Source organism: Salvelinus alpinus, chromosome 5 (assembly GCF_045679555.1).
Source record: "Salvelinus alpinus chromosome 5, SLU_Salpinus.1, whole genome shotgun sequence".
Classification (NCBI taxonomy): Eukaryota; Metazoa; Chordata; class Actinopteri; order Salmoniformes; family Salmonidae; genus Salvelinus; species Salvelinus alpinus.
Window position 1 is genome coordinate 82,437,932 of NC_092090.1, and position 13,335 is coordinate 82,451,266.

Here is a 13,335-nt window from a genome sequence, read left to right on the forward strand (position 1 = left end):
ATAAGGTATGTTTCAGTATTCCCAACACTACTTTATCCTTTGAAAAGTGATTATGCATTACCCACAGGGTACAGGAATGTGCAATTACCTAATTGGTGGCAGGTGAATGTGAAGGCGGCATTAGGAACATTTCCAAGTACTTAGAGGAAGATATAAAGGTCCACATCCAGGAGACCTCCCACTCTTATCTATTTGATTCTACCTGCTTGGTCTCACAACAGGGTCTGTTTCTCTATTTGTTCATCATGTTTTTAGTGGTGACCGTCTTCAGCGTGATGCTATGGACTCAGTGTATCAATGCTGATATTCATCCACAACAGGACTTTGATCTACAAAGGGTGAGAACAATGGTATATTTGTCAATGTGCTGTGGTAGGCTGTTTTTTCTGATAAAAGCACTGTGGTTCTTTGATCTTTATTACAGGTTTTACTCTTTGTTAAATGCCTGCTTTAGACCATTTTATTTATCCTCTGAAATCTGATTAACTACATGTATCTATGGTAAATGTCTGTCTAACCATAGTATATGGAAAACCTTGTTGGAAACAAAAGTTACTGAATTGAAAAACAAACAGTAGCGAGGTCAAAGAACAGCGGAATTTCAACTTTGTTGTTGTTTGTTTAGACCATTACATAAGATTGGTCTTTTTGTGTGTTTTGAATCCTGTTTTGTGAACATTTATTGTAACGTGTACCCTGAAATATTATTTTAAAGCAATTATTATTTGTTCTTCATTTTAAACAATGCTGTTCTCTCGTCAATATATGTTTAAAAACACAATTGTGTTATTACCATACTTGATAGATTTTGATGGAAGGATTTTATTTCCCTATTTAATGTCGCAAGTAATAATGTATTGTCTTTAACATTCTTAGTGATTTGCTCAGTTTTCAGGACAGTGGTATCGTGTTGGCCTGGCATATGACTCACCAGAATTTGTGCCATGGAGAAGTTATGTGCAGGTCTCCAATGGGAATGTAACCTATGATATGGATGGCAATGCCAACCTAACCGTATGGGGGACAGGGTATTTACCCTATTTTGCTTTTTAAATGAGATCTACACTCCAACAAATAAAAACATTGTAGTTAATAGGAACATTACACATCAGTCAATAAGTTAACACTGGGATAAACTTTATACTGACTATGACTTTCAGTAATAGGCCATTGTAAATGCTTATCAATGTTTATAAATGCTTATGTTTATAAATGCTTAAATACTCAAGTAGTAAAAGTACACACTATTTATAATATGTGTATTAATACATGTTATAAATACTTGCAGCACACACAAACCCATAACCCCTTTCTCAATGTCCTGTTGTCAGGTTAAAAGGTTGCATGTGCCGTGTGTACTACTACCAGAAGACTGACCTCCCAGGCCAGTTCAACTACTTTAGTGACCGTAAGTTATGCTTCCTTCCTCGAGCTGGTTAGAGGAGATGGTATGAGGGAGGAGACACAGTAAAGCATGGGGTAAATGTAGAAATAGACACGCCGATGTTGACACTGCAGTGGGAGGGCGAGTACAGACATCCGTTTCTTATGTATGTTAGATTCTAACCCTAATCCTTCCTATAATCCATTTGTGTTTCAATGTATGATGAAGGTTGCTGATCCACTATTATCTGTGCTATTTTTGTTGCTGGTATCATGTCCTGAGCCTATAAAGATAAACAATTTCAAACCATAAAGTATTCTAACTAACAAATTACCTAATTGACAGGCCATCAGATATTGAAGGACATCACCGTGGTGGAGAGCAATTACACTGAATATGGTCTGGTGGTGAAATACAAGAAGATTGTGAAAGAATTCTCCCAGGTGTCTCTTTATGGTAAAGATAATTTACATACAGAATTGTCTCATGTGGATCACCTTACTCCTACAGTTATTCTAGTCATTATCAAAAAAGTATGTTTTTCTCACTATTTCCCACTCTGTTTTTCTAAAGGTCGCTCACCAACGCTGAGAAAAGAATTGGTGGAGAGATTTAGAAACTATTCTCTGTCTCTGGGATTCTCTGCAGACTCCATTCTGACCCCATCGTTCGTAGGTAAATATGACTGATCAAACACAGTACAAACTGTCAGATGAAAGTAGCGTAGGACTTGGACTGGTGCCATTGAACTGTATATAATCTTTGTCTCAGTTTCAAAAAATTACTAAATGTGTTATGTTATGCTTTAAAATTTCACCTTTTGTTGTTTTCATGTTTTCATTCTACTACTTATACAGATCCCTGCTCTGATTGCGGACATTAAGTGAGTAGAAATTACATTCAATGAGAATAACATTTCTATAGCAACAGGGTTTTCTGAGCGTTTCTATGTTCTGCTTTTTATATAATACAATCTGCTCACTTTTTAAGGACCTAACAGCAAACATTGGTTAAAAAAACTCCACACCATCATACTGGACCAAGATAGGAGCGCATCACCCTTACATATCCTGGGTCTTCTGTTTCGCTCTCTACTTTACATACATGTATTGTACAATAACACTATTGAATACACAGAGAACTGTTGCCATACTCTATAACAGGTCTGAGTCATATTACTCATATACGTCACTGCCTAACGTGTTGTACATGAAGAATCTGTTTTAAAACCAGAGGTTATGATTGTTAATACAACAAACGTTGTATTTAATATGGGATAGTGGGTTGAAATGTCTTGAAGGTTGACATTGGAAGCTATCAATATAACCCTATTACCTGAGGGAAAACAGAGGCCTGCTTAACATTATTGCTGAACCACTCAACATCGCTTTACATCATTAAACCTTTCTATTTAAATCTCAGGTTTTCTGTAAGCAAATGTACACAATTTATACTGTATACACAGGTCCGGAAATCAACAATAAACAAGATTTTGAATAGAATAACTTTATTTTTCCCTTGAGGGAACTTCTTGCCTGGTGAAAACAAAAAAAGGAACTTGTGTATTTGTCTAATTGTACTTGAGCAGATCTGCCCCACATTTTACCAAACCATTTCAGCTCCCTCTAGTGGGTCTTAACAAAGCCATTTAAGAATTTTGTCAGTGTTCATTCAATGTCAGTATAGACCATGATTTTAGTTTTTTAAGAAATGTCCTCCCATAATAGATCCATAGACACTGTGTGAAAAAGAGTGGACCTGTAGAAGGGAAACAACTTGGTTCTGGGGCTTGAACCAATAAATCCATAGTTATACCAAGTGCACTAAGGGGCTAATACACTTATAACAACTATTTCACTTTTTAGGTGGTATGCTGAAAATGCCAACACAAAATGGGTCTTGCTTCCAACAAGGCCAGAGTGACTGTGATGACACATGTTGCACTTGCCACCAAATTATGGGGAACAGCTGGGAATGGGATAAGGGTTTGAACAGTTCATCTGAGGTTATAGAGCATGACTGAGTTTACACTATAAAGGTCTAGACTCCAGACACCTTGGTTGATGCTAGATGTCAGAGGCCAGTAACTGTACACTGTGAAACTCAATTAGGCCATTTAGCTATCCCTTTCTATTCTGAACTAAACAAACAATTACAACGTTAGACAGTGGATAACACATATAACACAGTAATATAGGGCACAGAACGCTAATGAAAACAAAACTGTTTTATAACATATTTGTCAATTTAGAAAAATTGTGGTTCCTTCCCATGGGTATCAGTTCCATTGAATGGACATTTTGGACAAAATGTGTTCCAACATTTGGCCAGCATAAGAAAAAAACTAAATTGAAATTTACATAGATATATAAATTGAATGGTAAGGGTTTATAATCGAAACAAAGTAAAACTTACGAGATAGAAGTCTTCAAAGCAGGGCAAATAACTGACATAGATGGCCTTCACTCACAGCTCGTCAATTTCGTCCTCTCTGGCTAGTTTAGTTTAAAGCTACAATTGGCTGGTGTTACTGTTATGCAGATCTCCATAAGGGTGGTAGCTAGAACTGACATAATATTGCTAGCTGACTTGCTGGGATAGCTATTAACGTTACCTTATGCCGTATTCTTATTATTCTGATATTAACTAAATTGTAGTTTAGAAACTGTTTTCGACATAACGTTGTCTTTATAAACGAGCTTGATAGCGCTGTGGGAGCTTGACAAGTTGTGCCTGCTTTTGAAAACGTAGCCTGTTAGCTAGTTTAGCTAGCCGGAGTGGGCACTGGGGATCAGACTCGGAGAGCTGACCAGCTGGCTTGCTAGCCACTTACTACCAGTCAGCTGGCTAATGTTATTGGCCACGCTAACGGTACTGTAACAATGCAGGTTAACTAGATAGCTATATTCGCTAGCTAACTGTTAAGGCTAGATAAATCGTTTTAGGTAAACTGTGGTGTAGCTACATGGAATCGATAGTTAGTTAGCCTGACGACAAGAACATAACATCTTAGCTTAACGTTAGTCCTCGCTACTGTATTTTTTTTTGTTTCGTGAAGGGGAAGAATGGAGAGAGATACTATTTTGAGATACATTGACAAATGAATTTTCATCTGGCAAAGATTGATTTACAAGAATTGGATCGGACCTGGCGTTGACAAGCAAGCTGTAAACTCGCCCTGCTAGCTAGCTAAGTGGGCTAACGGTAGCTGACTGGCGTCAACAACCGAGTAAGTTCTTTAACGCGTTACGGTAACGCAACACTTTTAACGCTAGTAGCTATAGAAATGTCACGCACTGTACAGTAACTTTGCATGGTATGGATTTGTATTTTCTGAAGTTGTAGGTGTAGCCCGTAAGATTGAGTTGACCCGAGCTAGTAAGCTACAAAAAGCTAACTAGAAAGCTAGCTGACTAACGTTGTTACGATAGTCGAAGCGAATATTGTCACCATATTCAAGTTGAATTGCAAGACATTTGTTCCACTAGCTATATATCATAAAGTAACTAATTTGTAATTACAATAGCATATACTTGCTAGTAGCTAGCAATCAAGGCCCAGTTTGCGTAGTTAACTAGCTGACGTCAACAGGTTACTTAGCTACTAGCTAACGCGTTATCTAAGTTAACGTTAGCTAGCTAATTGTTTCGCTAACATTAGCCAACTAAATAAGCTTGAAAGCAAGTTGTCGGTCACACATTTCTCCTTTGGTTTTATGCATAATGTGTTTTCTGTTTGAATTGTATGGTGGTTAACAGTTTCTACATAAGTTTTCTGTGCTGATGTAGAGGTTATTGCTCCCATTTCTACCGGAAGTGGGGCGTAACTCTTGCGCGATAACTAGCTAGCTACGTATATACCCAGTAAAGTATGGACTGCTTAGTTTTTTCCATCTATTAATGAATAGGTGTAACATTAGGTAATTAATATATATCTGGACACCTTGAGTCACTCACACATTCTTTGCAGTGTCTGCCTGGGTGATTTTTCTTGGTCACCCACACTGCCACAGCAGAAGTGCAAACATAATTTGCACTTCAATAAAACTGAACGCAATATTCATTCAATTCCGTTTCAAATCAGGAAATACAAGTTAATTTTATGAATTCAATGATTACATTTATGCATTACAAATTCGATGTATTGAATTGAAGTGCAATATCTTATACACATTGAAAATATTTAAATCAAATACAGTTTCTGTTGGCACTGATATCACTCAATACACCACCCTGTCACCATGAAGATCCAAGAGACCATTAGTCAATGACATTACCTATTCTGCATGTACTCATGCAACATAAGTACACATAAGGATTTGGGATTGCCCATGTTTTGAAAATCTAATTGACAGTTATTTCAACCTCCCTTTAGCTCACATTACATGCACTCACTTTGCAGTGTGTTGAACATTTGCTCCTTGTGTCTGTGATGGGCTGTAGGCTGTAGCCAGTTCAGATTGCTTCCAAGCCAGCACAGATATACTGTGGAAAGTTGTAATATTGTGTAAAGGAATGATTAGGCCTGCATCTTCACAACAGTTACTCCAAAGCTGCTAACAAAGGCTTTTCTTTGATGAGTTGCTAAGTAATAGCCTTATACAAACTCTTGATGGTGTTATACACCACTCTTCTGTGATTTTGATTCAGCCCCATTATAAGGTCTTGTGCTCCTCTCTGTAATCATATTACAAGCTTTTGCCCAGAGGCAGCTTTTGTCATTTACTTCTTCCGATCAGAAGTTTTTCATCTCGGCTCAAAACTTTGCCAAGGGCTTAACTCCTGCTTTGGTCGAAATGTTTGTGTTAATTGAGTGGGGCAGTTTTATCATGAGCTGCTCATCTCCGGGCCCACAGGCAGTGTCAGGAGGTTGTGTGTGTACAGTGTGTGTGAACTCCGGTGGTACTGGTGGAGGATTTACAGTAGTCAATAGACCAAAACATCCAGTCATCAACAGAAGAAGGCGCTCCTCTGCTCTAAGGCATCTTTGTTTCAAGGTTATATGTTTGTTTGTCATGAAACCCCTCTCTTGCCTGCCGGGCAGTTGAAAAGTTGTGTGCTAGCCTGTTGTGCCTCTATGCTCAATTTCTTTGACTGCCACTACTATCTGTCATTGAGATGAATGGTGGGATCTTGATTGCAGACAGTTGTAGCTCGTGCTGACAATGGGCCCCTCTGTATTGTAGTTCTCTGCAGACATTTGTTTCACGATTTCCCTGCTAAGCTAATCACAACATGCGATGCTCTGCAGTATGGTGGAACAACACTGGGCTGTACTGCTTTCAAAATGCTCTAACTAACCTGTCTTGTATTGTCTGACAAAAGAACTCATCACCTTCCCTTTTCCTCTTCTTTCCCCCGTCTGCTGTTCAATGCAGGCAGCTGATTGCGGATGGCCGGTGTCTCTGTATTGGACATGGAGACGCCTTCATGCCCTCCGGTCCCTGTGCACCAGAACGGGACTGCTCACCGGGAGCCACGGGGGTCCAGGCCAGCCGCTACTCCGGTGCTGCGGGTCCACCTCTACCACAGCAGCCTGGCTGGGGTAGACTCAACCCCCCTCAGCTACCCACCGGGGGACTACGTAGTCGAGCAACTGTGTGTCAATGCAGCAAAGGAGTGCAGTGAGTACCAGTCAAATTCTTTCAAAACAGCATGATAACGGTCATGAGTTTGTCCTCACTTAGTGACCTGTCCAAGAAGACTTCTGGACTGTAGTTATAGACTTGTAACTTTAATAAGTTAAAACCATAGTTTTTGGTTAGGTCCTGTGGGTTTGGCATGAGGTGTCCTTTCTGCACCAAAATGCATCGTTGCTTGAAAAGGGATAGAGGGAATTGGGTTTGAATGGTATTTTGGTACAGTATTTTATTAGGATCCCCATTTATTAGGATCCCCATGTAACTTACATGCTCATTGAGTTAATGTACTCCGTACTAGCTCAGACATAGGGGACTAGACACAGAGGTTATGGTCTTGGTTGATTGCAAAAATAAACTACATTATACACTTTGTTCCAGCCTGTCTACCTTTATGTGCTGTTGTCATGGACACGTAAAATATAATAACTAAGGTTGAGTGAGTTCTGACATAAGCTGCACTCCCAATGGTCAATAAAAATGTGCGACAACAAAAAAATGTCAGCAAGGAGAAACTAAACCCGCATGTTTTTAAATGCCCACAAGATTTATTGAAAAGCAAAACATGAGGGACATTTTAAAGGACAATTCAACCACTTTTCAACCTCATTTTCATTATCTCCAGCACAATAGCAGTGTGTTGGAAATAAGTGTCTACATACAATATGTGAAAACTGCACATTTCTACGTTTAAAAAAACCTTTAATCCTACCCTGTGATGTCACAGAGAAGCATATTTTTAAGACCTACCTTCTCATCTTTTTAATCACAGATCATACAAACATGCTGTTTTAACATATGTAGACACTGGTTTGGTGCAGGAGATAATGAATATGCGGTTGAAACCTTTCACAATTGCCCTTTAAGCAAACGGCAACAGATACGTTTGTTGGAATATGTCCCAAGTTCCAACGGCTCAAATACAGGTCTTGTGTTTAATGACCTTTTGGTGACCCTGTAGGTTGAACATTTTATTATCGTAACATTCAAATCCTTTTCAAGCTTTTTAGTAAGACTCAAGGCACAGTGCATTATCTGGTCTCCTAAATGTTGATGATAGATACAATATTTTCGTGTTGTTGTGAAATTAATCATGTTTCCATCCACAGTTTTTATGTGAGTAAAGTCATACAGTATATTAAACAAAATCACGACAGCTGTGATGTAAACAGGACGTTTCGGTACAATTATATAAATGCCGAAAGATCATTTGTTCGTTCGACATGGTCAGATCTTTTTGTGTCGGTAAAATTAATTTTACGAGAAATGGTGGTGGAAACCATTGTATAATAACCGTCATCTCATCGCGTGACTCCAAGTTTACTTTGATATGTTGTGTGGCCTAGAGGTCGACCGATTAATCGGCATAGCCGATTAACAATCGGTAATCATCATTTTTGGACGCCGATTATGGCCGATTACATTGCACTCCAGGAGGAGACTGCGTGGCAGGCTGACCATCTGTTACGCGAGTGCAGCAAGTAGCCAAGGTAAGTAGCTAGCATTAAACTTATATTATAAAAAATAATCAATCTTAACATAATCACTAGTTAACTAGTTCGCCAAACGGGTGATGATTTAACAAGCGCATTCTCGAAAAAAGCACTGTCGTTGCACCAATGTACCTAACCATAAACATCAATGCCTTTCCTAAAATCAATACACAAGTATATATTTTTTTAAACCTGCATATTTAGTTAAAAGAAATTCATGTTAGCAGGTAATATTAACTAGGGAAATTGTGTCACTTCTTTTGTGTTCTGTGCAAGCAGATTCAGGGTATATGCAGCAGTTTGGGCCGCCTGGCTCGTTGCAAACTGTGTGAAGACCATTTATTTCTAACAAAGACCGTAATTAATTTGCCAGAATTTTACATAATTATGACATAACATTGAAGGTTGTGCAATGTAACAGCAATATTTAGACTTATGGATGCCACCCGTTCGATAAAATACGGAACGATTCTGTATTTCACTGTAAGAATAAACATTTTGTTTTCAAAATGCCAATGTCAATCGCCAAACATTTCTGTAAAAAACCCAACGATAAAGACTTGTGTTTCTATTTTTTTGTATTAGTCTCGGGCTGTTGGCGGTATGTGCACCTGATTCAGCTGTGCTGCGTGCCGGGTAGGCAAACTGTTGCAATTTTTAACCATTTCATGTATCTGAAGGTACAAACTCTTTCTTCCCGGCGGGCCCAAAGAGCAAATCAAGTGCACTATAGGTCTACCGTTGGCCAATTGGATAGCTCAGATTACCGTGTCTACAGTAATGTTACAGGCTACAGCAAAATTGATACTGTGAGATTTCAAAACGTTTAAAACCATGACTAGAGAGAGACAGTCAACGAATACAGAAAAGTGTTGCTGTTTTTATGAGTTAGTAAATGTTTAAGTTCTTACAACACTTTGTATTCAACATTTTTAGCGGCTTGGGTATTTTTTAATATTGAGGAATATTTCACTTTCTCTGTTCATAGGAGTAACAACATGCAGTTGGGCATGAGGCAGAAATAATGCAGTAAAACTCGTGTTTCGCCATCAGCTGGAAGAAGGTGTCCCTTTTTAGTCAGTTTCAGTGGAGGAAAGGGAGAGCGGAGGGATGTTGAGAGGTGGACCCTCAGCCCAGTAAAATAAAAAGCTAATTATTTAAATGTATGCTCAATCAGCTGTGCCTCACAAGTAATACAACAACAGGTCTAGTACCGGTGTAATCATATAGCCTACCTCAAATTTTGTAAAATATATATTTTTTAAATGTCCCGAACAACAATGCATTGGCAGGGCAGTTCAAGCAAAGCTAATATGCAGTGTTAATTGTTGGGCCTATAGCTTACCGCACAAACCTCATTGCTACAGTACTGTTTTTAATTGGTTAATGTTGCATAGGCTTACGTTTTTTAAGTCATGTTAAAAAAAAATCTGAGGTAGATCTCTGCTTGCATTTTGACTCAATGTGATCTTGAGTCAGAAAAGGTTGGTGACCACAGTTCTAGAGTTTGCCCTGTTAACACTATCAACGTTTCCCTTTAATGTGGCAATTGTGATCGAATCAACACAATATTAGCCACTTTCAATGCAACATACAGGCAGAACGCATTGGAGTAGGATTCTATTGCATTGACACACTCTACACAGACCGGTGCGGTATAAACAATCAGAGTTGCAGTAAGCTTTTATGCAAATAGACCATTGCCATATATAGATCTGTGCCATTTACTTGGAACTGGATTGTGTTTACAGCATGAGAGGTCGTGAGTAGATGTGCTTGTTTTGAGAGCAAAGCGAGAGCTGCATTTAGCCACGTGCAAATTTAGTTAATATCCTTTACTAGTTAGTGAGAGCTATTAGCCCAGTTATAGATCATTTGTAGTCAGCAAAAGGGGAGTGATCGCTTCCTACAAGAGCACAAAATGTGTACATTTCTAAACACCTTTGAAAAGGGAGAGCGGTAAAGAGCTTTTTTTTGTCTTAAAGGGGCAGTGTTGTATTTTGAGAGAGGCTAAGTAGCCAATAGGCAGAGGGTAGCATCATTTTTCTGATTCTCTAATAATGGTATGACAATAATAATGCATTTTATTTTGTAAAGTGGTGTCTTGCATCAAACAACAACAGCATTGCCAGTCACCTCCTTGTCTGAAGGACAAGTGGATAAACCGTCAAGCCCTGTATGTTTTTTTCAAAAGTCTCATGAAATGTAGACCTAGATTGAACACCACACATTGGCTGCTACTGTAGGCTGAATGATAGAACAGCTATTTCCATGTTAAAATGTTATGGGGTGCATTTTCCATAGTTTTTATGGAAGGCAACTCTGGTAGGCCTACATGATGATCAAATAGCCACTATTAAAATGGTAACTTAAAGCCAGTACAGCCTCAGTGTTCGCGCTGGAAGTTGCACAGAATTTTCACAATGTAACATTTTGCATAGAGCAGACCTGAAATTTGCTCAGTGCCGGAAAAGAATTTGAGGGAGCATTGGTCTTCACACACTGATTGGTATCCGCAACAAGTCTGTCTGGTGGAAGCACCACTGGTGGGGAAATGTGCATATTTTCTGAATGACGATTTTAGAATATTCACATGAAATTCTGTCGCCAATTGGATGGAACCTAGTTATTGACACTAAAAATGTGTACCGTGGAAGTGCTTCATAAGCACTGTATTTATGTAAACAGTTCTGCAATGAATGCTACCTCATGATGTATCCCCTGTCTCCACTCTTCTTTAGGTGTGTCGCCTCTGTACTGCAGCCTGTTTGGGCTCTTCAGAGAGAGAGACGGCATGTGGTTCTCCCCGAACCATGTCTTCCAGCTAGATGAATATGCCAATGAAGACATGGTCTTCAGAATAAGGTATGTGTAGTGTTTTCTGTGCTCATGGTTTCTGCATTTTTGTTCACTAGATCTCACGCTCTCTAATTATACACTATTAATTTCTCTCTCTGTCTGTCTCTCTCGCTCTCTGTCTCTCAGGTACTATTTCCCTGGCTGGTACAGCAGTGGGGCTACGAGGGCATATCGGTATGGAGTCACCAAGGGCTCCGAGAGTCCTGTCCTCGATGACTTTGTCATGGCATACCTCTTTGCCCAGGTAAGAGTCAGTCTGTAACATGCGGAACCTAGCAAACTAGCAAATTGTCTCACTCTTCACTGTGATGTTTGTTAAGATTTGATCACTAAAGCACACGTTTGTCCATTGGTACACATGTGGCCTTCTTCCTTCAATAATGCTGTGAAAAAACAATGGTTGTTGATTGGCTGACATTTACTGTAGCCAAGCGGTATCTGAGATAAGAACATTGACTAGCTATATTCTTGAGGAAGTATCAGTATTGCTGTCAGACTGTTGTACTGTCTGTATGTATCGTGCTTTCGGAAAGTTTTCAGACCCCTTCACTTTTTCTACATTTTGTTACGTCACAACATTTTGTGACGCCCTATTTATCTTCAGAGTTTGTACTGTTAGGTGACCTAAACTGGGATATGCTTAACACCCCGGCCGTCCTACAATCTAAGCTAGATGCACTCAATCTCACACAAATGATCATGGAACTTACCAGGTACAACCCTTAATCCGTAATCACGGGCACCCTCATAGATATCATCCTGACCAACCTGCCCTCTAAATACACCTCTGCTGTCTTCAACCAGCGATCACTGCCTCTTTGCCTGTGTCCGTAATGGGTCCGCTGTCAAACGACCACCCGTCATCACTGTCAAATGCTCCCTAAAACACTTCAGCGAGCAGGCCTTTCTAATCGACTTGGCCCGGGTATCCTGGAAGGATATTGACCTCATTCCGTCAGTAGAGGATGCCTGGTTATTCTTTAAAAGTGCTTTCCTCACCATCTTAAATAAGCATACCCCGTTCAAAAAATTTAGAAATAAGAACAGATATAGCCCTTGGTTCACTCGAGACCTGACTGCCCTTGACCAGCACAAAAACATCCTGTGGTGTACTGCATTAGCATCGAATAGCCCCCGCGATATGCAACTTTTCAGGGATGATAGGAACCAATATACATAGGCAGTTAGGAATGCAAAGGCTAGCCTTTTCAAACAGAAATTTGCATCCTGTAGCATAAACTCCAAAAAGTTCTGGGAAACTGTAAAGTCCAGGGAGAATAAGAGCACCTCCTCCCAGCTGCCCACTGCACTGAGGCTAGGAAACACTGTCACCACCGATAAATCTACGATAATCGAGAATTTCAATAAGCATTTTTCTGCAGCTGGCCGTACTTTCCACCTGGCTACCCCTACCCTGGTCAACTGCTCTGCACCCCCCCACAGCAACTTGCCCAAGCCTACCACATTTCTCCTTCACCCAAATCCAGATAGCTGATTTTCTGAAAGAGCTGCAAAATCTGGACCCCTACAAATTAGCTGGGCTAGACAATCTGGACCCTCTTTCTAGAATTATCCCCCGCAATTGTTGCAACCCGTATTACTAGCCTGTTCAACCTCTCTTTCATATCGTCTGAGATCCCTAAAGATTGGAAAGCTGCCGCGGTCATCCCCCTCTTCAAAGGGGGAGACACCCTAGACCCAAACTGTTACAGACCTATATCTATCCTACCCTGCCTTTCAAAAGTCTCCGAAAGCCAAGTTAACAAACAGATCACCGACCAATTCGAATCCCACCGTACCTTCTCCGCTATGCAATCTGGTTTCCGAGGTGGTCATGGGTGCACCTCAGCCACGCTCAGGGTCCTAAACGATATCATAACCGCCATCGATAAAAGACAATACTGTGCAGCCGTATTCATCGACCTGGCCAAGGCTTTCGACTCCGTCAATTCACCGTATTC

The 13,335-nt window shown here is 40.0% G+C and overlaps 2 protein-coding genes across 2 annotated transcripts in view; both read left to right on the top strand.

Annotated features, from left to right (window-relative positions):
- Nucleotides 1-172: 172 nt before the first annotated feature.
- Nucleotides 173-2,886, top strand: lcn15 (lipocalin 15). Its single transcript, XM_071403714.1, has 7 exons — nucleotides 173-338; nucleotides 889-1,028; nucleotides 1,332-1,408; nucleotides 1,730-1,840; nucleotides 1,958-2,059; nucleotides 2,242-2,267; nucleotides 2,375-2,886. The coding sequence occupies exons 1-6, from the start codon at nucleotides 246-248 to the stop codon at nucleotides 2,265-2,267; spliced, it is 549 nt and encodes a 182-aa protein (XP_071259815.1). The 5' UTR covers nucleotides 173-245; the 3' UTR covers nucleotides 2,375-2,886.
- Nucleotides 2,887-4,474: 1,588 nt separating this feature from the next.
- Nucleotides 4,475-13,335, top strand: part of jak2b (Janus kinase 2b) — a 50,647-nt gene continuing 41,786 nt past the window's right edge. The window contains exons 1-4 of the mRNA XM_071403699.1: nucleotides 4,475-4,613; nucleotides 6,762-7,007; nucleotides 11,257-11,380; nucleotides 11,501-11,618. Of these exons, the coding sequence (XP_071259800.1) occupies nucleotides 6,776-7,007; nucleotides 11,257-11,380; nucleotides 11,501-11,618 (474 nt within the window). The 5' untranslated portion in view covers nucleotides 4,475-4,613; nucleotides 6,762-6,775. The remainder of the gene's footprint in view (nucleotides 4,614-6,761; nucleotides 7,008-11,256; nucleotides 11,381-11,500; nucleotides 11,619-13,335) is intronic.

What these genes read in the sequence shown, in the direction of transcription:
- lcn15 (XM_071403714.1), top strand. Translation starts at nt 246, where the DNA reads ATGTTTTTAGTGGTGACCGTCTTCAGCGTGATGCTATGGACTCAGTGT. An exon ending in GTTCAACTACTTTAGTGACC is followed by an intron (nt 1,409 to 1,729) that starts GTAAGTTATGCT and finishes CCTAATTGACAG; the next exon opens with GCCATCAGATATTGAAGGAC. An exon ending in CTCCCAGGTGTCTCTTTATG is followed by an intron (nt 1,841 to 1,957) that starts GTAAAGATAATT and finishes GTTTTTCTAAAG; the next exon opens with GTCGCTCACCAACGCTGAGA.